General features: G+C 46.7%; 1 protein-coding gene across 3 annotated transcripts in view; it reads left to right on the forward strand.

Annotated features, from left to right (window-relative positions):
• The window catches only part of LOC128331834 (vasoactive intestinal polypeptide receptor-like), a 111294-nt gene that overhangs the window by 59866 nt on the left and 26887 nt on the right, over positions 1 to 24541 (forward strand). For all 3 annotated transcript variants that reach the window (XM_053265755.1, XM_053265756.1, XM_053265757.1), the window contains exons 3-4: positions 2685 to 2792; positions 20611 to 20720. In XM_053265755.1, coding sequence (XP_053121730.1) covers positions 2685 to 2792; positions 20611 to 20720 — 218 coding nt within the window. The remainder of the gene's footprint in view (positions 1 to 2684; positions 2793 to 20610; positions 20721 to 24541) is intronic.

The raw sequence follows: 24541 nt of genomic DNA on the forward strand, positions 1-24541 counted from the left end.
AGTGAACATGTTGCAATACTACCGTCCCCAGAACCTAAGCTGGATTAGACTTCCTTTGAAGAGGGGCCATGCAGGGGCATAGCAAGGCCGGAAAGGCCCCGGGACAATAAAATGACAATGGGCCCCCCACTTTCTTTGCCTCCCCTCCTAGTATCTTTGCTACAGAGGAACTACAAAGAGTGAAGGGAAAGCTACCATAAGCCCTGCTGGATCAGGCCCAAGAAGGCCCATCTAGTCCAGCATCCTGTTTCACACAGTGGCCCGCCAGATGCCTCTGAGAGCCTACAGGCAAGAGGTATGTGCATGCCCTCTCTCCTGCTGTTGCTCCCTTGCAACTGGTGTCCAGAGGCATCCTGGCTCTGTCTCAGAGAAAGAACCAGGGGGCCTCCCCTTCCTTGGGGGCTCGTGTTCAATTAAAGCTATGCCTCTGGGGCAATAGCTTAGTGATAGAGCACTTGAAGCTGCCCTTTACCAAGTCAGACCCTTGGTCCATCTCACTCAGTATTGTCTGCACAGACAATAGTCAGCAGCTTCTCCAAGGGTGCAGCAGCTTCTCCAAGGGTGCAGGCAGGAGTCTCTCTCAGCCCTATCTTGGAGATGTCAGAGAGGGAACTTGGAAGCTTCTGCTCTTCCCAGAGCAGCTGCATCCCCTGAGGGGAATATCTTCCAGTGCTCACACATGTCTCCCATTCAAATGCAAACCAGGGTGGACCCTGCTTAGCAAAGGAGACAATCCATGCTTGCTACCACCAGACCAGCTCTCCTCGCATAGACCAGCTCTCAATCCCTGGCGTCTCCAAGGAGGATTGGAGAAAGTCCCCTGACTGAAACCCTGTGTGGGGGGGGGGTCATTGCATGGGAAATGAGTCAGAGGGACCTTTCTCCACCCCTACCCACCCACCTCAAATTTTAAGCCAATTTCTTCCAATAACTTCTGGCTGAGTCCAAATGTAAATCGGCCGTTACTCTTAGCTTGCGACTAGATGGAAGATGCTGCGTAAACGCAGTCTGAAACAACCCTTCATGTCATTATCCACTCTTTGCTCTTGGGAATCCTGACTCACTTTATCACTTTTTAAAAATGCCCGGCTCATGAAACCCCCGTCCTTCCTGAAGCCATTTTGCTTAATGAAGCAGTGACTCATGTATTGTCTCTTCCCATCCCTACGCTTTCCAGGGACATCTCCTCGGTATTCGACTGATTCAGCAAAAGAGTCTATTCAGGGCATATGGGTCTCAGGAGGCTGCTGACGCCTCTAATGTATCTGCTATCGGACCGCGAGTGAGAGAGTTCTGTACTAACAAGGTGTGTGCTTTGCAATGCAGTATGGCAGGAAGGGACTTCTTAATAATAAATAGGGACTGTTGAAGCATATGGGCCTGCCCCAAGCCACTTTGGGTTTTTTAAAAAAAAGAACAGGGGAAAAAACATTTGCAGAATACTGCTTAAACTGTAGCTTGAGCCTGATTTCTCTTTTGCTGCACCAAAAAGATGGTGAAGCGTCTGGAAACCAAGAGGAAAAATTAAAGGAGCTTTGTATGTTTAACCTGGGGAAGAGAAGACTAAGGTGGGATATAATTGCCATCTTTAATTATGTGAACAGCTGTCCCATAGAAGGACTTGTTCTCTATTGCTCCCAAGGGCTGATCTGAAACCAATGGGTTGCGGTTGCAAGGAAGCAGATTTAGGCTAGATATTAGGAAGAATTTCCTAATTGTAAGAGCTCTTGGACAGTGGAACAGTCTGCCTCATGAAGTCCTGGGATCTCCTTTGTTGAAGGTTTTCAAACAGAGGCTGGTTTCCTTCACTAAGCAGTGGGGGTTGTTGGCATAGAAGACCTCCAAAATCCTTTCCAACTCTCAAATTCCGATGCTGTGCTCATTTTCTTTTTTTATATCCCATTTCCTGAAATTTGTGATCTGAGAGATGCACACATTTAACACTTAAATTGCTCCTTTCTACTTGCTAAAAAAAACACCCTAAATTTGAAATACTAGACATCTAGTGTTCCTGAATTATACAAAATTGAAATTCTGGTTTATCATAACAGCTTGAGAGAAATAAGTGCAGGCTGGTAGTACAATTCAAGAAAACATAAAAGGCTTTCATTTTGATTCCTTACATTGTATTTTTTTTCCTTCTCCTTTGCCTGATTTCCCCCAGTTTTGACTCTTTTGCTAAGTATTGGTAACTTTAAATAAGGTGTGGGAATCTCATCTGGCTTTGGGAGCCAGTAATGGCAGAAAGACGGAACATACATTTTAAATAAGCAAATGATGAAACATTTCATCTTGTTGCCTTTGTACAGATGTTTATTACTTTGTTCAGATTGTAATGGTATACTTTGGTGAAAAACAATGCAAATGTTTCAGAATGCTTTATCCACTTGCCTGTGTAATCAGCACTACAAGTCAACTTTGTAATGAATATTTTTCCATGAGTCCTCCAAAGATGCTCAAAAAGTGTGTTCCAAACCAAGCAAAGGAGAGTTTGCCCATCAATGCTGAAAGTTACCCCCTGGGTTGCATCTTCCCTGTAAATCACCCCACCCTTCCATTTTCTAGCAGCTAAGTGGTTGGGCATCTCAAACCCAATTTTGGCATCAGCCTGTAGTTCCACTTTAAACATGCAACGCTTCTCCTCGTTTTGCTCTTTTTAGTTAAGTGTTCCTCTCTTTCCACAGGCTGCAAGAGTCTGTGGGATAATATCACTTGCTGGCCTGCAACAAATCTGGGCGAAGTCAGAGTGATGCCCTGTCCGATCTATTTCATCTACTTTTCAGAGGTTCAGGGTAAGTATCCATATCAGTATGTTTTATTACGGTCATTGACCCAACAACACAAAAAAGTACTGAACACAGTAAAGATAATACAAGTAGTGCAAAACATAGTGTCAGGGTCTTCATAATACTGATAACTCAAACCAGCTCAGACCTGATCCTACTTGCAGCCACACAAAATTTGGCCACACAGAGGGGCTGTTCTGACGATCACAAAAATCGGGCTAGGAAAGCCTAGCCCGATTTTTGTGGGTCGTCAGAACCACCGGGCTCGCAGCCGAGCCTGGTGGTTCTGGAGTGGCTAACCCGCTCCTGTAGCCCGCCCCTAAACCCGGGCTATCTGCTCGTGAGTAGCTGCGGCACGGCTCCGCGCCGCGGCTACTCGTGAGTAGACCCCAGGCCTGGAGGCTTAAAAGCATCCTCCTGGCCCGGGGGTCTCTGCAGGGCATACTGGGGCTTCCGGGGGCCGCGTGGCCCCCGAGCTCCCCAGCCCCCACCGGCTCCGTCTCGGAGTCGGCAATCACGTGGGCAGCCGATCCAGCCGCCCAGGGCTCCCTCCCTGCTCGTGAGCGGGGAGAGTGGGCTTAGCCCGCTCTTCCCGCTCACTTCCCCAAAGCGGGTCTCACGGATTGTGAAACAAGGTCCAGAGTATTGTAGGTGTACAGCGATCAGCTAGTAAAAAAGATGTATATCCATCATCTGTTCTAACAGGGATGTTTGATAAGAGGAGAGGGATAAGAGAAGTACGAATATCTCTCTCTGTAAAATGAACAGTACAGAAGAACGTGAGTCCCCGCCTCAACACCCTGCCCGCAGGAACAGATCCAGCTGATAACAGGGATTTTACGATACCTGCCCTCCAGTACAGCAGATGGAAGTGCGTTAAATTGTGCAAGGGAGAAGGCCTTTCTTTGGGACAGAGTAGTTAAGCTCATTAAACAGTGGGCTGTTTTAGGGTAATGTGTAAAACTACCAAGAAAGTTTCTTACAGAGATTCGTGCCATATCGCTCTGCTTTTCAATGTCTGCTATACATAGTTTGATAAGCCCTTTAGCAGCATCAGGACCCAGAGGCATTAGAAATTGAGGGGAGAATCCGTGCTTGCCCAACGTATCACAGAGTCATTTATGCCCGCTAGACTGAAAGCCGTCTTCCAAAACAAGGGGGGCTAGTCCTTTGGGGCTCAGGGTAAGTACAATGGACAGCTTCTCCCAAATCAGAATAAGCAGGACTTGGTTTCCAAGTGGGTTTATTGGCACTCCTTCCACCTGAATATTGATAGCTTTGAGAAGCCTTTCATGGGGTAGCATGAGGAACCAATTCCTCATCTCCAGGTAGGGCTGGGAGAGACTCCTGCCTGGAACTTTAGAAAGCCATTGCCAGTCAGTGTAGATAGTCCTGCGCTAGATGGAGCAAGAGTCTGATTGGATGTAAGGCAGTGACTACAACTCCCATCATCCCCCCTTGCAATGGCCTTGGAATGGGAGTTGTAGTCACTGTTCAGGGAACACTGGTCCAAAGTAGTACAGCCCATTGTATGATTTCAGGATTTCACCTCATCCCCACCTATTTGGTGTATGTATAGATTAGACCAAAACCTAATTAGGTTTAGAATTAGATTAGAATTAGATTAGAATACAACAGGGTGGATACAAATCAATGATTTTTTTAAAAAATTGGATTTTTTAAAATTTAAATCAGATTTTTAAAATTTAAATTGGATTTTTTTATTTAAATCAGACTTTTTAAAATAAAATGCTTTTTGAGGGGAAAAATCTATCTAAAGATAGTTTTCTATTTAAGATACATTATAGTCCAAAGGTTGTTCATCATAAAGTAAGGATTACTTTTTAATTATGTAGCATGAGGCTGTATATATGCAGTGTTTAAATTTTTTGGTAAATGAATTCCATTAATCCATTCACAATGTCATGCTCTTCCAGAGGTTTCTGTAGATTATTTTGGGCCATTTTTCTATCTAGAAGAGGACCAAAAATGAAAATTTCATCTGGTTGTCAATATTAAGATTATGCCAGCAAGAGTCATGATATAATCAAAAATCATGATATAAATCTAGTCTTACTGACTAGTGATTTTAATCGTGATTTTAATCGATTTGATTTAAATCAGATCCACCCTGGAATACAAGTAGAGGAAGTGTGTGACAGATGTACACACGCACAAAACCCCAAACTCTCATTTAGAAACCTGACATACCAGGTTGAGCATTAGGCCACAGCCTTTCTCCTTGGGTTCAAGGGGCTTAATGAGAGTTCAAACCTGCAATCCACTCTGCATTCTGGAATAAATTTCCAATACCAGTGGACAAGAAGAGGCAGGTACTTTCGCACTTTCCTTGTGGGCCAAATCTGTGGACTTGCTGCATGCCCAGATGTTTGAGTTCCACTTCAATTTAGGAAAAGTGGGGTCTTGTCAGACTGTTCTTCTGATTTTCCAGGATTTTTACACCATAGGAACATAGGAATGTGTCATACACCAAGTTAGACCATTGGTCCATCTCTAGCTCGGTATTGTCTACACAGACTGGCAGCGGCTTTTCCAAGGCTGCAGGCAGGAATCTCTCTCAGCCCTATCTTGGAGATGCTGCCAGGGAGGGAACTTGGAACCTTCTGCTCTTCCCAGAGCAGCCCCATCCCTTGAGGGGAATATCTTACAGTGCTCACACATCAAGTCTCCCATTCTAATGCAACCAGAGTGGAGCCTGCTTAGCAAAGGGGACAATTCATGCTTGCTACCACAACACCAGCTGTCCTCCCACCCCTTTCATGGAGAAAAATGCAAATGTACATGAGTGCCGAAATGATAATACACCTGCCCTGAGATATGACCTTATAGATTAAAGCCACAGTCCTAAATCCACTGGCTAATACCCTGACTCAATTAAGGCACACTGACTTAATTTCAATAGGACTTCAGTGGAAGCTCTATTGACATTAAATAGTTCTTTAGAATAACTCCTGAGTAATCCTACTGAGTAACTTAGCCTAGGTGACAGCCACTTATTGGGGAGTGCTCTGTTAGAATGCAACTTACTTCTGAGTTGGAGTGCATAGGATTGCACTGCATCGTTTGGAAGTCCATGCCTTAAATACCTGCTTCGCAAATAATATTTCTTGTCAGAGTCCAAGTGTGGCACATAAAGATGCAGACCTTCGCTTGTCATTTATGAAGCTATAAAACATCAAATGGAATCTGGATGCTGGAGTTCTGCTGCATTCACAAATTGAGAACTGTTTTCTGATATCCATGGAGAGCATAGGTAAAACAAATCAGAATGCAAATTCAGTTCCATCATACCAGGATGTGATAGCTGGCTCTGTACGTATATCAAAATTACCAATGACCTCCTGCAGAAATCCATGAGGAAAGCCATGAATATCATACATACTAAGCATTGTGGAAAGGTTGCATTATCACAACATATATAAATTTAGCAGCTAGAGCTTGAGAAGCATTAGGAGGCAGCTTTTCACCTCCAGGGCTAATCTTTTTCATACAAGGAGTGAACAATTAAGTGAGCAGGTGATAAAAAGTGAAGAGTGGATCCACATGCTAATGAGGGGTTGTGTACCTGATGTGGGGGTAGGGAGGAGCTCAGAAGAAAACTAGGAAAGCATTGAAAGCGGATGGCAGACAGGATGCAGGCAGCATCACAAGACATCTGGGTCAACTCTTCATAAGGCCAAGGAAGATGTCTGCCAAAAAGAAGCTCAAGGTGGTGCTTTGGGAGTATTTCTAATGCATGTCGAACCATAGAATTTTAGAGTTGAAATGGCCCTTGGGGTTCTTCCAGTGCAGCCTGGAGGTGTAGAGTAGGAGTGTGCATATAGGTTCGGCATCAAACCGGCCCAGTTTGAAGGCTCAACATCGAGCCAGCCTCAAACCAAACCTTCCCCTGTTTGGCCCGATTGCGAACTGAACAATCCCTGGTACAGGTTAAAAAAATTTTCTAAAAAATTGAACCCCCAAACCAAATCAGGGATTGTTCAGGGATGTTCAGGGTGCAAAAACCAAACATGCCCAGTCTGGTTCGGAGACAAACCGAACCAGGCAAACCGGTTTTGTGCATACCCCTAGTGTAGAGCCAGTGTGGTGTAGTGGTTAGAACAGGATGAGGGAGTTGAAATCCTCATTCAGCTGTTAAACTCACTGGGTGACTGTGGGCCAGACACTGCTCTCTCAGCCCAACCTACCTCGCAGGGTTGTTGTGGGGATAAACATAACCATGTACACTGTTCTGGTCTCCTTGGAGGAAGAGTGGGATATAATTGTAAAAAGAAAGAAAAAAACACCCTGCTCGGTGTGGCATTCCAGTCTGTCCAGCACAATTCAGGCTGTCGCTTTATTGAACAGCTCTTCCACTTAGGAAATGCCTCCTGATGTCTAGGCTGAATCTGCTCCCTTGGCATTTTAGCCCCTTGGTTCTAGTCCTGCTCTCAGGAGCAAGAGCGGTAAAGTCTTTCCAACCATCCTTCAGATATTTGAAGAGGACTCTACTGTCTCTCCTCTGTTTTCCTTCTCCGGGATAAACATAAGCAACTCCTTCAACCGTTCCTAATAGGACTTGCTATCACCATCTTTGTTGCCCAGCAAATAGAATTCATGCTATACTTTAAGCAAACTACTTTGGGGTTGTTGGTTCTTTAACCTAAAGTGGCTCCAACAATTCCCTGGTTACTAGGGACAGCCCTTTCCTTAGGAAGTCACTGAGGTCATTCACACAATCGAAAACTGTTTTCTACCCAGGGTTGGGAGCTGTGTGTACTCCCAATTTTTGATTGTGTGGAAGCAAGGTTAGAGGAAAACCTGGGTAGCTTTTTCTCCTACCTTGCTTCCACACAATCACTTCTGACTCAGTATATGGCATCTTCTTTCAAGTACTCCTGCTAACTGGGCAAAGAGGGACCTTTTTAACGTGTTGATTCTCTTTATTTAGCAGGGGGAGAGTAACTGTCCGTATCTACCACTGTATCCTCTAAGGTGTGCTCATCTGTGCACGCCCACAAGTTTTCTGATGTCCACTCAGTTAACTTTAAATCCCACTGAGGTTGAATTAGGAAGGCCTCACTCTGAATGCACGTGCGCACACAGTGCCTTGATACTGCCGCCCAGAACAAAACTCATTCCGCACAGAGATGGGGGGGGGGAAATTAGAGGGACCACTGCTATGCACCCCCAGCACAGTACCTCCAGTGACTGTTGCTGGTGTCTATCTTGTGTTTCTGTTGAGATTGTGAACCCTTTGGGGATAGGGAGCCCTCTATATTTATTTTTATTTCTCTGTGTAAACTGCTTTGGGAATGTTTGTTGAAAAGTGGTATATAAACTTTTGTTGTCTTTGTTGTTGTATGATCCTCCTCCTGTCTCAAACCGCTGTGGGGCACTCCATTCCCTACAAAGAAGTGACAGAGCAGCCAGCCAAGGGCCTGTAGCAGGGTAGCATTCAATTTATGAAAGGTTATGAGGCTATGCTTGCAGCCTCATATCCTTGAAAAGAGATCTCAAAAGCGCTTCAAGTCGCTTCTTGCTCTGTCTTGGCTCCTAATTTGAGACTCTTGTGAAGACGTAGCTGAGGGAAAGTCACCACAGATGCAAACCCATGCAACTTTGCTGAAAGGCAGTGGTCTCCTTGACAAGAGGTTGATGAGGATGCCCATAGTCTGCCCTCTTTGGCCAGTCATTGGGTCCAGAGAGGAGGAGAAAGAAGGGCTGGTGTTTTGAGGCAACAGGATAGGGCCTCCTCCCCACCGCATCTGGGTCAACATGTCAGTGATTGGAGAAAATGTTTTATGGTTGCCTAGCAATGCATTCATAAATAATCAGCTGTGCTGCAGCTAAAAATACTGCTGGAGCAGTATGAATATTATTAATTAGTAATATTCAAAATTCATTATTTTATATTCCAAGACATTTTGGAGGATGCAGTATGCCTCTGTGCACTCAGAGACATATTGCATCCTCCTGCAGTGAGGGATGTAAAGTAGAGGTGTGCATGGATCATGTTTTCCTATTCAATTCGACCTCGAATTGAATCGTATCAATTTGAATCAAAATTTTGGTTGCGTGGAAGCAAGGTAGGAGGAAATCCTGGGTAGAGGTGATTGTGTGGAAGCAAGATAGGAGGAAAAGATTTCCCTCCTACCTGGCTTCCACACAGTCACTTCTACCCAGGTTTCCCTCTTACCTTGCTTCCACACAACTGAAAATTGGGAGCACACACAGCTCCAAAACCCGGGTAGAACACATTTTTTGATTGTGTGAATGACCTCATTATTTTTCTGCCTAACCTACCTCTCAGGTTTGTTGTGATAAAAATGGGGGAGAACCAAGTATGCCACCCTGACCTTGGAGGAAGGGTAAATGCTAAATGCCGTTAAAATGCTGTAAATAAAAGCGGTGCCTAAGTCTTAAGCTGCTTTCTCCTACCGCCTGCAAGCTTTTGGCCAGTGGAAATGTTACGGAGGAGCTCTGTGAAATATTTTAGTTACTTTACCCTGTGCCAGGAGTTATTTTCAGCACGCCTGTCCCAGTTGGGCCTCCATCGTGCCAGCAGCCCGTGAATGAGAGGGAGATCATACCACTCTTCAGTAACTAAGAGCTTTCCTGGCATGCACAGCTTATTTGACAGGCAGGCTTTCCATCTGTCACAACACACCTGCAGCACCAGAGTACGACTGAGGCATGTCGCCTCTGTGCAAGTTCCTGTCAGGGCAGATTGCACAAGCCTCATCTCTGGAGATCGGTCTTCATTATGGTTCTGTGGCAGTCCCTTAAGGCAGTCGATCAGAGCAGGATTAAAGACCTATCCACTGCAAGCCATTTACTTTGAATGGTGCATGCTGAGGCAAGAGGGAAGGATCCCTACCCCCACATAGCTGAAACTAATTTGGTTGTGTCCTGACTGCAGCAACTCAGGCCTTTCTCACTGTGAGGTCATTCACACAACCAAAACCTAGGTAGGACAAGTGTCGTTCCCAGGTTTGGGAGCTGTGTGTGCTTCCAGTTTTCGGTTGGGATTTGGGAGCAAATTACTAGGTAGGAAGAGGGAGAAGTGACTGTGTGGGATCAAGGTAGGGGGGAAAGGTGGGTAGGACACAACCCACACAACCGAAAATTGGGAGCACAGGCAGCTTCCAAACCAGGGCAAGTTTTGCACCAAATGACACATTGTGCCACATGTGCATGAAATACCTGCATCCCTGTTGGGAAGCCATCAGAATGTCTGGTTGCAGCGTGTAACATTTCTGAGCTAACTAGGACAGCGGCAAGCGCCTGTGCAGAATCGAACAAGACAGAAGTGAGGCTGATTTTAACCGAATCATTTTTATTTTGTTTTGTTTTGTTTATTGCTTGGTTTCTATACTGCTATTCCTTGAAATAATCCCAGAGCAGTGTGCAACATAGTTAAAACAATGCACAATTAAAATACAAAAAGTTCAGATATTAAATATAAACCCGTGCAGAGCATCTGTGCACTAGTACTTCATTGCTCCCCTCACCGCCTGCCACAGCCCCCCTCACCTCAGAGATCTCTCCACCCTCACCTGAGCTGCACTCCTGCTCCTCCTCCTCCATCCGGTTGCTTCCATCCCCCTCACCCCTCTTGGTCACTCCTCCATTCCCCTGACTCCTCTTGGTTGCGGCCGCAGCGTTGCTGGCACCTATTGGCCAAGCTGCAGCCCCCTATCCCCAGAGACATCCTCACCCGAGCCCCACTCCTGCTCCTCCCCACAAGAGCAGCAGCAGTTGACTGGGCCCTTCCTCGCTGCCTCCACTGCCATAGCCGCTCGTTCCCCCCAGGCCGCTGACAGGCCCAGGCCCAGGCCCAGGCCCATCTGTTGCCTGCCTGCCTCCGCCAATGGCCTCAGTAGCCCCAAACAGCAGCAGTGGTTGACTGGGTCCTTCCTTGCTTCCAGTAGGCACCGCCATGGCCGCTCGTTCCCCTCAGGCCCCTGACGGGCTCAGGCCCATCCCTCAACCTTCCTTCTTTCTCTCTTTTCCTTCCTCCTTTTTCTCTCTTTCTCTCTCCTCCACTAGCTCTTCCGCTCTGTCTTTCTTCCCCTCCCTTTCCTTCCTTCCTTCCTCCCCCCCCCCACTCTCTCTCTCTCTTCCTGAGTTAACAGATCTTGTTCATCTTGCTTCCTCATCTAATTCACACAACGGCAGCCTCCTTCTCCTGAAGGGGCTCTTTCCTCCCTCATGACCCCTCTCTTCACAGACCTCAGCCCACTTAGTGTGTGTGTGTGTGTGTGTGTGTGTGTGTGTGTGTGTGTGTGTGTGTCCTCCTTCCTATCTGCATATGGAATCTCCACTGCCCAATCACCACGGTGCTTCTGCTCGTGAACTCTCGCGAGAGCTGCCACACATGGGATTAGCCATGGGTACACCTTAGAGAATTATATAGAGAGATATAAATATAACATAATAACCTATCTCAATTTAAAAGTTTAAAAACTTATGTAAAACAGTAGCACACAAAGCAGAAGCAGTAAAACTGTGTCCTCTCATATAAAAGCCTGGGTACAGCGCCACTTTTTAACTTGCTTCCATAAAACTGTGATGGAGGTTTGTTGATGTTAATGTGGAGCTTGTTTTCTCCCCTCTCCTCCTTTCTCACATCCTGCCCACATCAGTTTCCTAGTTTTTTCCAAAGCTTAGTCCCCATCTTCCAGGCCCGTTGGCTTTTCACCATTTCCCCCTGTCTAAGCGGTTAGCCGAAGCTGCAGTAAATCATTTTGCTCTTACTTTATGCTCTGTTTCAGACAGGTTAATCCCTTGTCTTCAATTCATGCCATTTTTCATGCACATCCACTCCTGGCTAGGTTTCTGCTCTTGGAAATTCAATTAGATGCCTTTCCGTCCTGCAAGTGTTGCCATGTTTTAAGTAAGAAATGAGTGTATACCAAAGTCACCTCTGCGGCTCAGATTCTTTTGACTGGCTTCCTCCTATTGCTCAGTTTCCTTTCAGAGGAGAAAGCACCAGAGAGTTCTGGCATGGTGCTGTCTATGTAATCATTGGTTTATTAACACGTGCACAGGGTAAGAAAGAATAAGAAGAATGCGGTCGCCAATATAACCATGAATGCTAAGTAGACTCATCGCAGGCCCTGGAGCACACTTTTTGCACACTGTGCTTCTTCTGTCAGTCCTCTTTTTTGGCAAGCAGATCAATAAACTGGTGAGAGCATAGAATCACAAAACGTTAGAGGAAGGGATCTTGGAGGTTGGGTTACTAACAATTGATTGTCCAAATACAGGACACGTTACCTTCCAAGCCCCCTGCTCTGCGCCCCCACTCCCCAAAGGGGGCGCAAGCTGCTCGGCATGGTCCCCTGCTTTGCTGCCACTGTCAGCCTATCTCTTTCTGCCGCCCTCTTCAGATGTTTCCTGAGGCATCAGGAAGTGGAGGCAATGGAGGAGGTGGAGGAGCAAGGAGGAGGCAGCAAGAAAACACGGGAGAAATGGCATTCCATATCGGACAAATGCCTTTTTGCTGAAATATGAAAAGTCCCAGCCTGGGATTTGCAAACAAGTTCGATTCCGAACCTGTTCGACATCAAACTGGTTCAGTTTGATGGCTCGATATCGAACCGACCGCCCCCGCCCCGCTTGGTTCAATATGGAACCAAACCACCACCACACCAGTTGGCAGGGTTCTAAGTCAGAAAAAAGTCTGACTTACACATCTGTTTGGTAATAATTGGAAAAAAAGAAGCGAATGAGAAGACTAAAGGGAGATGAGATAGCCATTTCCAAATAACTGGAGAGCTGTCATACAGAAGGAGGAGAGGACTTGTTTCCTCTTGCCCCAAAGGGCAGGACAATTAACAGATGTGATTGTTAATTTATATATTTATTTGTCAAATTTGTATGCTGCCCCAAATGTCCATTTCGAGGCGGCTCACAACACAGAACGTTAAAACACAGGAATAAATATTCATTCCAATGTGTTCCAAATAAATTAGAGTTCATCTATGAAAATGAAATGGAATAACCACATGGGCAAACACCTGGCACACCCCTACTCACTTTTACTCCAACTTTCCTTGTCTCACTTTTTTATTATCCTTTTAAAATGACTTGCATCAGGGGTTCTTAAATTTGGGCCCCCAGATGTTCTTGGACTACAATTCCCATCTTTTACCACTATCAAGGCCTTTGGTCAAGTTCAGTCTTCATCTTCTCCAGCTGAAAAAGGACCACGGAGGAGGTGATGGGAAAGGCCACAGCTGGATATCACCACCTGTCCAAGTAGACTGTACAGAGCCAGATGGACCAATGATATGACTCTACTGAAGACAGCTTCATAATTTCATACTGCAAACCCTGGAAGACTCCCACTTTGCATGGAAAAATATGACCTTCCAACCCAGGGATGTTTCTATGAAATCAAAGTTTTGTTCTCATTCTTGGCTTTGACCATTTATTCCAGAATTGATTGCTGTCTCAGCGTCTGTACATCTATATTGGACCGTGTTCAGTCAAGTTTCTTTTCCCTGTTCGTTTTGCTCTTTTGTTATACTTCTTGCCACAATGGAATCCATCACGCCCGCTCTCAGAAACAGAACACGGCAACAAATGTAAACATGCCTTCACAATTCTGCCTCCGGCCCCTTGTCCCTGAGCCATTTGTGGGGAGTAAAAATGAAGAATTTTGAACTCTTGCTTACATATTGCAAGGGAAGGCTGGGTAAACACTGAACTCGGAACATGGCCCAATGTAAATGAGCCTCAAATCCCCAGACAGAAAGGCAGCTGGAGTGTGAGGATATTCATTCGTTGCAGTGTCAAACATAATGACCTGTCTTTATTTATTTATTTATTTATTTATTTATTAGATATAATGCTCTTTTGCTAAGAGAGAACCTTTTGAGAGTCAGCACTGCCTTTTGAACCTTTTGAGAGTCAGCACCCCCAAGCGTTGGGGGTCAGAGAACCAAATACACCTTCTGTGTACAAATACACAGTATAAATACAGAACAAAATGCACAGTAATTTTCAGAAATAAGGACAGGATGCACTTGAATCAACCCCGTAGGGCAGAACTAAATGTGATGCTGAAATATGACTGTGCCATTAATGTGTGTAGTTAGGAAAATGCACGATGCTTTGTGTGTATTTGTTGCATGTTTATCCTGCCCCTCGGTTGCATTTATTACATTTTAGCCTGCTCTTTCTCCCCCACACTTTGGCCGTCTTTGAACAACATGGCAAACTGCAGGTCCCCCAGGCTGGCAGTTGGCCTCTGTAATCCCCCCGCACACTGCAAAGAGGGAGGCCCTGACTGCAAAGGCTTCCTTCAAAGGTGCATGAAGGAAAGCCGTGGCAGCCAATTGAGCAGGAGGGAGGGAGGCATTGCCTACCCTCAACTCTGGTTGGACCCATTGGCAGAATTCAGATGACACGATGCAGTTTTTGGCGAGGAAACCTAATTGGAACCAAAGGTTCAAATTCAGTTTTGGGTGCTTACAATTTTTAACAGCTTTTAACAATATGTTAAATTTTAAATTATTTTAATGTTTTAGCATATAGATTTCATTTTAATCTGTATTTGTTTTTATAGTAAACCACCCAAAGAAATATGTTTTGGGCAGTGTGTGTGTGTGTGTGTGTGTGTGTGTGTGTGTGTGTGTGTGTAGCCTGGCCTGCAGTTCGGTGACAAAACCGCAGGTTCATACATTTGGGCAACCAAAATCTTTAACCTCTGGCAGCCTCCAGCTTTGCGTTATGTCCGAAGGTGGCCATTTTGTCCTCATAACCACCCTGTGAGGTGGGATATGACACCATCACATCAGGCAGTTCTCTCAACTCCCGGCCCGCCCCAACCCAAGGCAGCCAGTAACAAATCATGTGGATTGGAGAGAGGCACAGTGTGATAGGCACAGTCTTGTTGCACCTCCCTACAACTACACCTCCCGCTGTCTGGGAGTGGAAGGGGACACTCAGCACAAGGCTGCTATGTTCAGCCGCAGCCCTGTCTGTGGCATCATGTTTTATTCCTCTTGCAGAATCACAGATTTGGAAGGGGCTCTTGGAATGTGCTCTGCCTCCATCTTTTGGACTGCATTCAGTTCTGTGTTGGAAGATCTTCATGACCTGCTTGTGAGCTTCATGGAGGCATTTGCTTCGTTCTGGTGAAAAGCAGGATGCTGAAGGAGGTGGACCTTGGGTCTAATTCAGTTGGGCACTTCTTATGTACCACTACCACTACTATGAGGCTATTCACACACGCGTGGAAAACAGGGCTAAGGGAACTGTGACAAAACGGGTGTGACTCTATGCTTTCCTGGAATCTACCCTCAGTAGAGAGATTGCTCTGATCCCAAATCTAGGAGCACAATGCTCCTTCAAGGTCAGCTGCCACCAGTTGAAGACTGATCTAAGCCACTGAGCAGGCTTAGACATGGCGTCAACAACCTAGAACTGTCCGGCTTGGGACTTACAGGCACTGTACAGCCAGTCCAAACAACCCAGCTCTAGACAACAAGATTTTATTCTGAAAACAACTCAACAGTAGCGAATGACCTTTTGAGGCACATGTGCAAGAGTTTTCCAAGTAATCCCCCAGAACCTGTTAAATCAGACTGAAGCCACTTCTAAGTATATGAACTTGATTAAGAAACAAGGGTTGCACACAGAATAAGGAATTGGGGGAAAGTAGGTTGAAACTGGAAGTACAGAAAGGCACACAGGAATTCAAAAGAAAATACAAAAAGCATTTACTAACTGACTAGCACTGAGCTTTGCCATAGTCTGTCAGTAGGCAGGTCCTTGGCTGAGAGAGGGTTAATCTCTACAGCTTCTCCTGTGGAACACCCATTTGCAGATGGAAGGGGGCGAACACTGGCCAGGCCTTTGTCCTCTAGCTTTAAAGCCATGTCAGAGTGGGGTGAGCTGGGCCCAGGTGACTGTCCGTAGTTCAAAGAGTATTCTAATTTCCTCCCCTCTGGGTGGTGAGATGCAAAGTAGCCCTATCTCCTGTGTGATAAGATTAGGGAATTGATGAAGGGAAGGTCTGTTAGATGTGATGCTCTCGCTTCAAGATGATGGAAGTCTGCGTTTGTCGCATGGGCCAGCCCGGTTTTGCATACATGTGTGAATTGCGGGGATTGGGCCAATCCTGGTGGCTACACAGCAGCAAACCCGGCTATTTAGCCACCCTTTAAAAAGGCACTCTTTCTTTCTTTCTTTCTTTCTTTCTTTTTTTTTTGCTCGTGTGGCAGCTGCGGCTGCTTTCAGCCATGGCTGGCACATGCGGGGAGGGGAGGGGGGATTCCCATAATACACCACACACTCACACGGTGCATTATCTGAGCTCCGGGGTTGGGCCGATACACAACAGTGTGTCCTGGCACCCCGACCCTCAGAGCTGCTGGAAGAGCCGCTGGTCCCTCCCCAGGGAAGGGAGGACGATGGTCTGTGGGGAAGGTAGATTTAACCCGCCTTCCCCGCAGGCCATCTGTGAGCCCTTCTCACAGATCGTGAGAAGAAGCTCCATGTATAGACTGCTTTTCAGTTCAAAGTGATTTACATAGAAGAATATGCCTGGGCAGTAATGGGCTGGATGAGGGATTACAAACTGAGGCTGAATCCAGATAAGATACAGGTACTTACCGTGCGGGGTCAAAACTCGGGAGACGATTTTGATCTGCCAGTTCTGTATGGGGTCATGCTCCCTCAGAAGGAACAGGTGCACAGTCTGGGGGTGCTTCTGGATCTGAACCTCGCCCTGGTGTCCCAGATTGAGGCGGTGGCCAGAGGTGCTTTTTATCTGCATCAGCTGATACGCTAGCTGTGTCCGTTTCTTGAGATGAACGACCTCAAAACGGTGGTACATCTGCTGTTAACCTCTAGGCTGGATTACTGCAATGCGCTCTATGTGGGGCTACCTTTGTATGTAGTCCGGAAACTGCAGTTGGTTCAGAACACAGCAGCCAGGTTGGTCTCTGGGTCATCTAGGAGAGGCCATATTACTCCTGTTTTGAAAGAACTACACTGGCTGCCGATATGTTCCAGGCAAAATACAAGGTGCTGATCATTACCTATAAAGCCCTAAACAGCTTAGGCCCTGGGTATTTAAAAGAACATCTTCTTTGCCATGAGCCCCACTGCCTGACTGCTAAGATCATCTGGAGAGGTTCACCTAGGGCAGGGGTGGGGAACCTTGGCACTCCAGCTGTTGTTGAACTACAACTCCCATCATCCCCAGCCACAATAATGTGGCTGGGGATGATGGGAGTTGTTGTTCAACAACAGCTGGAGTGCCAAGGTTCCCCACCCCTGACCTAGGGCTACCACCAACTCATTCGGTGGCTACTCAAGAACAGACCTTCTCCATTGCTGCTCCTGGACTTTGGAATGTGCTCCCTCCCTCCCTATCTCTGGCAACTTTTAAAAAGGCACTGAAGACACATTTATTCACCCAGGCTTTTAATTAGATTTACATTTTTAAATACTGTTAATACTGGGTTTAAAATGTTTTTAATTGTTAATTGATTTAATGTTTTAAATGATTTTAATTGTAAACCGCCCAGAGGTGCAAGTTTTGGGCGGTATAAAAATATTCTAACTATTCATTCATTCATTCATTTAGGGCTGGTTGTTCTCCCCCATGATAAGTGCAGTATAAGAGAATCACCACTTGGGGAACCACTTTGCCTAGTTACCTAGCTGCAAGAATTGCTTGATTTCTCAAGTGAGAATTCTGGAGCTCAAGTCCTTCTAGAAACCATACCAGTTATCTCAGGAGATTCCAACCCTGGGTCGTCAGACGATGGGGACTCAGGGTTGCGAACCTCTGGGTTAGCCTGCAGTTAACCTGGGAACCCCTGGGTTAACCTGCAGGTTGAGAACCCCTGGGCTAACCTGCCTTCTGCCATTGTGTTTGGGGACAATGGGAGTTAGACTCGTCTTTAGTCTAACTCCATATCTATGTGGGCTAGTTGTATTTGTTCCATGGTGAAGGAAATACACTCTGCACACTGCATTTCTGGGGTAAATACTAGTACAAATTAAGCCCAGGAGGAGGAAGGTAAATTTAGTTCTCCATTCCCCTTCTGTGAGAAATAACGGGAGGCATTGTTTCAAATCAAAAGCAATGTAAAACCCAGCTGTGGGTGGAAGGACCTCGAGATTTTTGTGAATGGAGAGAGCATCCATCAATCTAGCAAGTGTAGGAAATGGAACAAAAGCATAATGGAAGAGATGAGCTTTCAGAACATGGGGAGAATGGCATTAGGTAAGGTGCCTTTTGAGAGTCAAACCCACATAGCAACAGTGGCAGTAATAGGAAAGCACTTAAGGAGGCAAAGCCAAGGGAGTGATTTGTTAGCCTGCTGTCGAATGCAGGCAGCCGTAACCCAGTCAGCGATGTTGGGTAATCTCTGAACAATCTAGAAATTAAAATGCACTTTGGGGGCACACAGAGTTCAGTCATGTTTGCAAATGTTAGCAATCGGAAATGGGCAGATGGGTTGGCTGAATTAGACCAAGGCTCTAGGAGTGTGCATGGTTTGGTCCGGGCACAATAGAAAAGACCGCCGGACCGGTCCGACTGTCCGGATGGGCGGGGACTGTTACTTTAAGCGGGGGGTGGTGGTAGTACTTACCGCCCCGCCGCTCTTCCCCCTCCGGCGCTGGTCTTTTGAAAAATCTTCTTGGGGCAGCAGAGTTCTTCCCTGCCGCCCCTACCCCCATCGTTGTTTGTAAAGGCTTAAAAGAGACAAGTGCTAGTGGCACGCATGCGCCCTCCTCGGCGCGCGCGCGCGCTTGTCTCTGACGCTGCCGCGCGCGCACCGTGACGTATGCGCCGCGTGCGCGGCAGCGTCAGAGACAAGCGCATGCGCCGAGGAGGGCACATGCACGCTGCTAGCGCTCGTCTCTTTTAAGCCTTTACAACAATGACGGGGGCATGGGCGGCAGGGAAGAACTCTGACGCCCCAAGAAGATTTTTCAAAAGACCAGCGCCGGAGGGGGAAGAGCGGTGGGGGGGGAAGTACTACCACCCCCCCGCTTAAAGTAACAGTCCCCCCCGTGCCGGACCGGGGGGGGCACCGGACCATGCACACCCCTACAAGGCTCATGTCGTCCAGTCTGGGCACGGCCTTGGATTGGTGGCGCCCGGCTTTGATGCCTGCGTGGGGCAGGAGCCTCCCGTCGGGCAGGCATGCGGTCCCCATTGCCTGCCCTTCTGCTAGGGATGTGCACAGAACCTGTTCGGAGGCCCTTTATGGGCCTCCAAACCAGTTCGAACGGCAGCCAGTTCCACCAATTCAAAGGCAGGGGGTGCTGCTTTAAGGGCGAGGGAGGGTGTACTTACCCCTCCCGCCGCTCTTCCGTCGCCGGCGCTCTGATTTTCTAAAGTCCCTCGGGGCGGCAGCGTACCTCCCTGCCACCCCTTTGCCCCCATTTACCAGAACCATCCAGAAGTAGCTGGTGTGCCCGTGCAGGCATGTGCAGATCAGGCACGCAGGTGTGCCTGCTACTTCTAGATAGTTCTGATAAACGGGGGCAATGGGGCAGCAGGGAGGTATGCTGCCACCCCGAGGGACTTTAGAAAACCAGAGTGCCGGTGGCAGAAGGGGTAAGTCTACCCTCCCAGGCCCTTAAAGCAACACCCCCGTGCCTTTGAACCGCCCCCACCCGGTTCTGTGCACATCACTACCTTCTGCAAGCAAAGCAGGTTCATTACCACTGAGCTACAGCCCTGTCCCCAATCTTGGGCCCAGCATCATCTCTCAGCCTAGCCTTCCTCACAGGACTGTTGTGAGGGGAGCTAATGGGTAGGGAGAGAACTGTACATGCTACCCTGAGCTCCTTAGAGGACAGGCAGGAGAACAAACACTGTAGAAGTATTAGATAGAAATATTACTAAAAATATATGCATGATCCGCACCGCATGTTAAGGTCATCGGAGGAGGTCCGTCTCCAGTTGCCACCGGTTTGTCTGGTGGCGGCCCAGAGGCGGGCCTTCTCTGTAGCTGCTCCTGGGCTGTGGAATGCACTCCCGGCAGAAATCCGTAATTTGAGATCATGACTGTCCTTCAGGAGAGCCCTTAAGACTTCTCTGTTTGGCCTGGCCTTCCAGGGTTTCTACTGTAAATGATTGAAAAACGGTTTTTATTTATTTATTTATTTATTTATTTATTTTTGCATTTTTATACCGCCTTTCGTTAAAATATAGCCCCAAGGCGGTTTACAAAAGTTAAAAACATACAATAAAAACACAATAAAAACAACATGCAAGAGTATAAAAACATATAAAAACAGGCATAAAACAATACAAGAAATAAATTGTTTTAAATTGCTGCCCTGGTTCTCCGGGTTTTTTTAGCTGTTTGAATTGTTTAATTGGTTTTATTTTGTTTTTATAGTTTGATTTTAACTGTTAACTTGTTTTAAGTGTTTTTACCTTGTTGTGAACCGCCCTGAGCCATTTTGGAGGGACGGTATATAAATCGAATACATACATACATACATCAACTCCAAGCAAGTTTTGGGAAGTACGCTCGGCTACAAAGTGCTGGAATGCCACACCCACTAATGGATGTCTGTGGTAATCCCATGTTGTAGTGTGGGATTAAACATGGGTCCTCAGTCCGCAGAGGCTGAAAATCACTGGTCTGATCTAAGGCATGTACAGGACATCTCCCTGCTGCCTACTCCTCCTCTGCCAATAAGAGAGCAGGAGAAGAGAAATCTAGTGAGACAGCATCAGATTCCTTAAGCAAGTCACACGCATTTCCCCCAAGTCCTTATTACATCTGCAACCACCAACCTGCATTGTTTTCTTGCTTTGTTTTCCATTTAGGTAATGTGAGCAGGAACTGCACCAGTGATGGCTGGTCCGACCTGTACCCTGCACCGACATATGGTGCAGCTTGTGGGTATGATCCCAACAGCACATTCCCAACAGAAGAGGTCAGTAAAGTTGGAGCAGCGTGGGATTCACTAGAAGGGTTGCTGAGAAACTGAACTTGTTAGTTACAGAAAAGTTTTTACATTAGGGAAGATGTGCCCTCAGATGGCTCTTCAGGGTTTCAGGCGGGGTCTTCCCAAACCCAGCCTGGAAATGCCAGGGATGGAACCGAAGGCCTCTTGCATGCAGAGCAGATGCTCTACCACTGAGCTATACCCCCAGCCCCAAAGCACAGACTCATTCCAAGCCAGATCTTGTGCCAAGAGACAGAAGGAGCTGACGTGCTCCAGAACTGAGCCGGAAGTTCCCTGCCGTGGGGAGCAGATGCTGCCGTTTTGTGGTTTCCTTTTTCCTTTGTGTTCTCACAGGCATGTTGTGGTTTAGCTAGGAACTCTTCATAGTTCTTCAGGTGAGGAGAATAGGTTGGAACTACTATAGACTGGCCCACCTGATAGTACTCCCTTAAGAAAGGAAATACAGCTTGATCTGGCAGATTGGCAGCTCCTCCTCCTGGAATTCTGTATGCATTTTTACCGTGAGCTGGGAAACTGCTGAAAAGGGCAACCGGAATGATTCAGGGCGGTTGAGCACCTCCCTATCAGGAATTCACTGGAGTTTTTATAGTTTATGGAGGGGAAAGTCAACAGAGTGGGGTCCGGACAGAGCAGTGGTTGGCAAACCTGAGTCCCTAGTTGTTAGATTACAGGATCCATCATCATCATCATTGTGCGTATTTTATTGCTTCGTGCACACCCCTACTGGCAGCATCTCAGACAGGGCTGGGAAAGATCCGTTTGAAACCCTGGAGAGCTGTCTGCCAGAGTAGGCAGACAATACTGAGCTTAGATGGAGCAGTGGTCTGACTTTTTATATGGCCGCTTATCTGCAAGGTGAAGTTCTCTGAGGATAGGCTGGAGTCACATGGGACAAGCTGGTTGTGGGTGACTGCAGGGGGGAGTGAAGACAGAGCAACTGGTAAGAAGAAGCACCTGGAGAGCAGACATTAGAAGAGAGCAGGCAACAGACCAATGGACTGGCCAGAAATTGTTTGTAGGACCTAAACATCCCCAAGGTATAGACAACTGGTTCAACAATTGTCAGAGCTAAAGTCAGCCCTTAAATGCAGTTGTTGATCTTGATGGCTGAACCAAGCCTCACCACCCCTCCATGAGGAGTGACTCCTCAGACTAGAATTGTGAGTAATTCATGTCCTTCTAAGTCCCATTGGTTTCAGTGGGGAGGGGGGGTGAAGCACACTTAATCTTTCTTTCTGAAATGAATTGCATTAAAAAGTGCTTAATAATAGCTAGATCATGCCAGATAGCTGGCTTCTCTGAAGTCTGTGACTTCAAGGCAAAAGAATTAAGACTGGATTAAGAGACCATCATGTATGTTCTCTTGGCAACGGGGCATGTGTACAGCCGTGATCCACAGTTTCTTGAAAGCACACACCAGGAGTTCCCGAAATAGGTTTGTGGCCGCAGTGCAAACATAGGCCTCCTCCTCAGAGGGCCTTTGGCATTCCTGACAGTGAACCACAGTTTTATACTTGGGGAATTGGCTTCGCCCTTGAAGTCTGAGCACTAATCGGTGATAGCACCAGAAAAAAATTGGAGGGGAGCATTGAAGGAGCTAAGTGCATTTACGGGTGGGCAAAATGTGTCCCACATATTAGAGTTCTGAGACAGATATATGGGGGGGGGGTGGATACAAATCTCTTGTTGGCAGGGAGGCCTTGCCCACTTATACCCCACTCTGGAGCCGCCCTTGTTGAGGATGGGACCATAACTCCGTGGTAGTTATGGAGTTATGTATCCACTTTGCATGCAGTAGCTCCCAGATTCAATACCTGGAATCTCCAGGTAGGGCTGGGGAAGACTCCTGCCTGTAACCTTGGAGAAGCTGCTGCCAGTCAGTGCAGACAGTACTGAGCTAGATGGACCAAGGGTCTGACTCAGTATACCGCAGCTTCCTATGTTCTTATGAGAACTGAAAGAAGTTGGCTGTTGTAAATGGCCAACAAGATCCTCTCTTTACAATTGGTCACTGGGGGCAAGGGAGTCATTTGGCTGACCTTCTCATTGGTCTATTGCATAACTAAAGGTAAAGTGTGCCATCAAGTCGGTTTTGACTCCTGGTGCCCACAGAGCCCTGTGGTTGTCTGGTAGAATACAGGAGGGGTTTGCCACTGCCTCCTCCCACACAGTATGAGATGATGCCTTTCAGCATCTTCCTATATTGCTGCTGCCCAATATAGGTGTTTCCCATAGTTTGGGAAGCATGCCAGCAGGGATTCAAACTGGCAACCTTCTGCTTGTTAGTCAAGCAATTTCCCACCGCACCACTTAAGGTGACACTGCATAATTACTGCATAACTACTCTGAAACTATTTAGAACATGGCTTCCCAAACTGTGGTCTTCCAGCTGTTGCTGAACTAGAACTCCCATAATCTCCAGCTACCAATTATTGGGGCTGGGGATGATGGGAGTTGTAGTTCATCAACCTCTGGAATACCACAGGTTGGGAACCCTAACTTAGAATTCAGATGTTGGCAGGAGTTCTCAAGCTTGGGACCCCAGATGTTTCAGAGTACAACTCCCATCCTCCCCAGCCATAATGGCCAACATCTGGAGACCAAAGCTTGAGAACCCCTGGATTATGGCATGTTGTCCCTTTAGCGTAGCTTGCTGTGCAAAGTGCTGTACTAGTATTTGGCATGGTCTCGCTCTTCTTAAGCAGTTTTAATGCCAATTTCAGAAGGAAAAAGGAAGAAATACGCACATACTTAGCTATTGCATTAAAACCAATGGAGCTTAGAGGAACATAGAGGACTCATGGATTCTAGGACTGCCAAGTTCAGGAGGACGCCCGCATGGCTAACAGGTAGAGTCAGCAAAGCCATAAAAGGGAAGAAGACTTGCTTCCAAAAATGGAAGTCCCACCCAAATGAAGGGAACAGGAAGGAACATAAACTCTGGCAAAAGAAATGGAAGGAGACAATAAGGGATGCGAAAAGAGTTGAGGTGCATATAGCTAGAAGTGTCAAGGGGGATAACAAAAACATCTTTCAATATATCAGAATTAGAAAACCTGCCATGGAGATGGTTGGACCTTAGGCATTGAGGGCGTGAAAAGGATACTTTACTTTGCTTTATTAAATTTACGGTCATTGACCAAGACCAAGGGATTATTAAGGAGGATAAGGAGACTGCAGAGAAGCTGAATGAGTTCTTTGCATCTGTCTTCCCTGCGGAGGATACTGACCATATACCCACTCCAGAAATGAGCTTCTCAGGCTTGGAGGCTGAAGAACTGGGCCAGTTTGAAGTGTCGAGAGAGGATGTTCTAAACTGTCTTGAAAAACTAAAGATTAACTGGTTGCCAGGGCCAGATGGCATCCACCCAAGCATTCTGAAGGAACTCAAATGCTGATCTCCTAGCAAAAATATATAACTTGTCCCTACAATCAGGCTCTGTACCAGAGGACCGGAAAGTAGCTAATGTAACTCCCATTTTCAAAAAGGGTTCCAGGCGGGATCTGGGAAATTACAGTCCACTTAGCTTAACTTTTGTGCTGGATAAATTGATGGAAAGCATACTTAAGATCAAAATGGTTAAACATATAGAAGAACAGGCCTTGCTGAAGGAAAACCAGCATGGCTTCTGCAAGGGCCAGTCTTGCCTCACTAACCTTTTGGAGTTCTTTGAAAGTGTTGCAGGGGAGCAACAGCAGGAGAGAGGCCATGCCCTCACCTCTTACCTGTGGGCTCCTCAGTGCATCTGGTGTGAAACAGGATTGTGGACAGGATGGACATTGGGCCT

This window comes from Hemicordylus capensis, chromosome 6, assembly GCF_027244095.1.
Source record: "Hemicordylus capensis ecotype Gifberg chromosome 6, rHemCap1.1.pri, whole genome shotgun sequence".
Lineage (NCBI taxonomy): Eukaryota > Metazoa > Chordata > Lepidosauria > Squamata > Cordylidae > Hemicordylus > Hemicordylus capensis.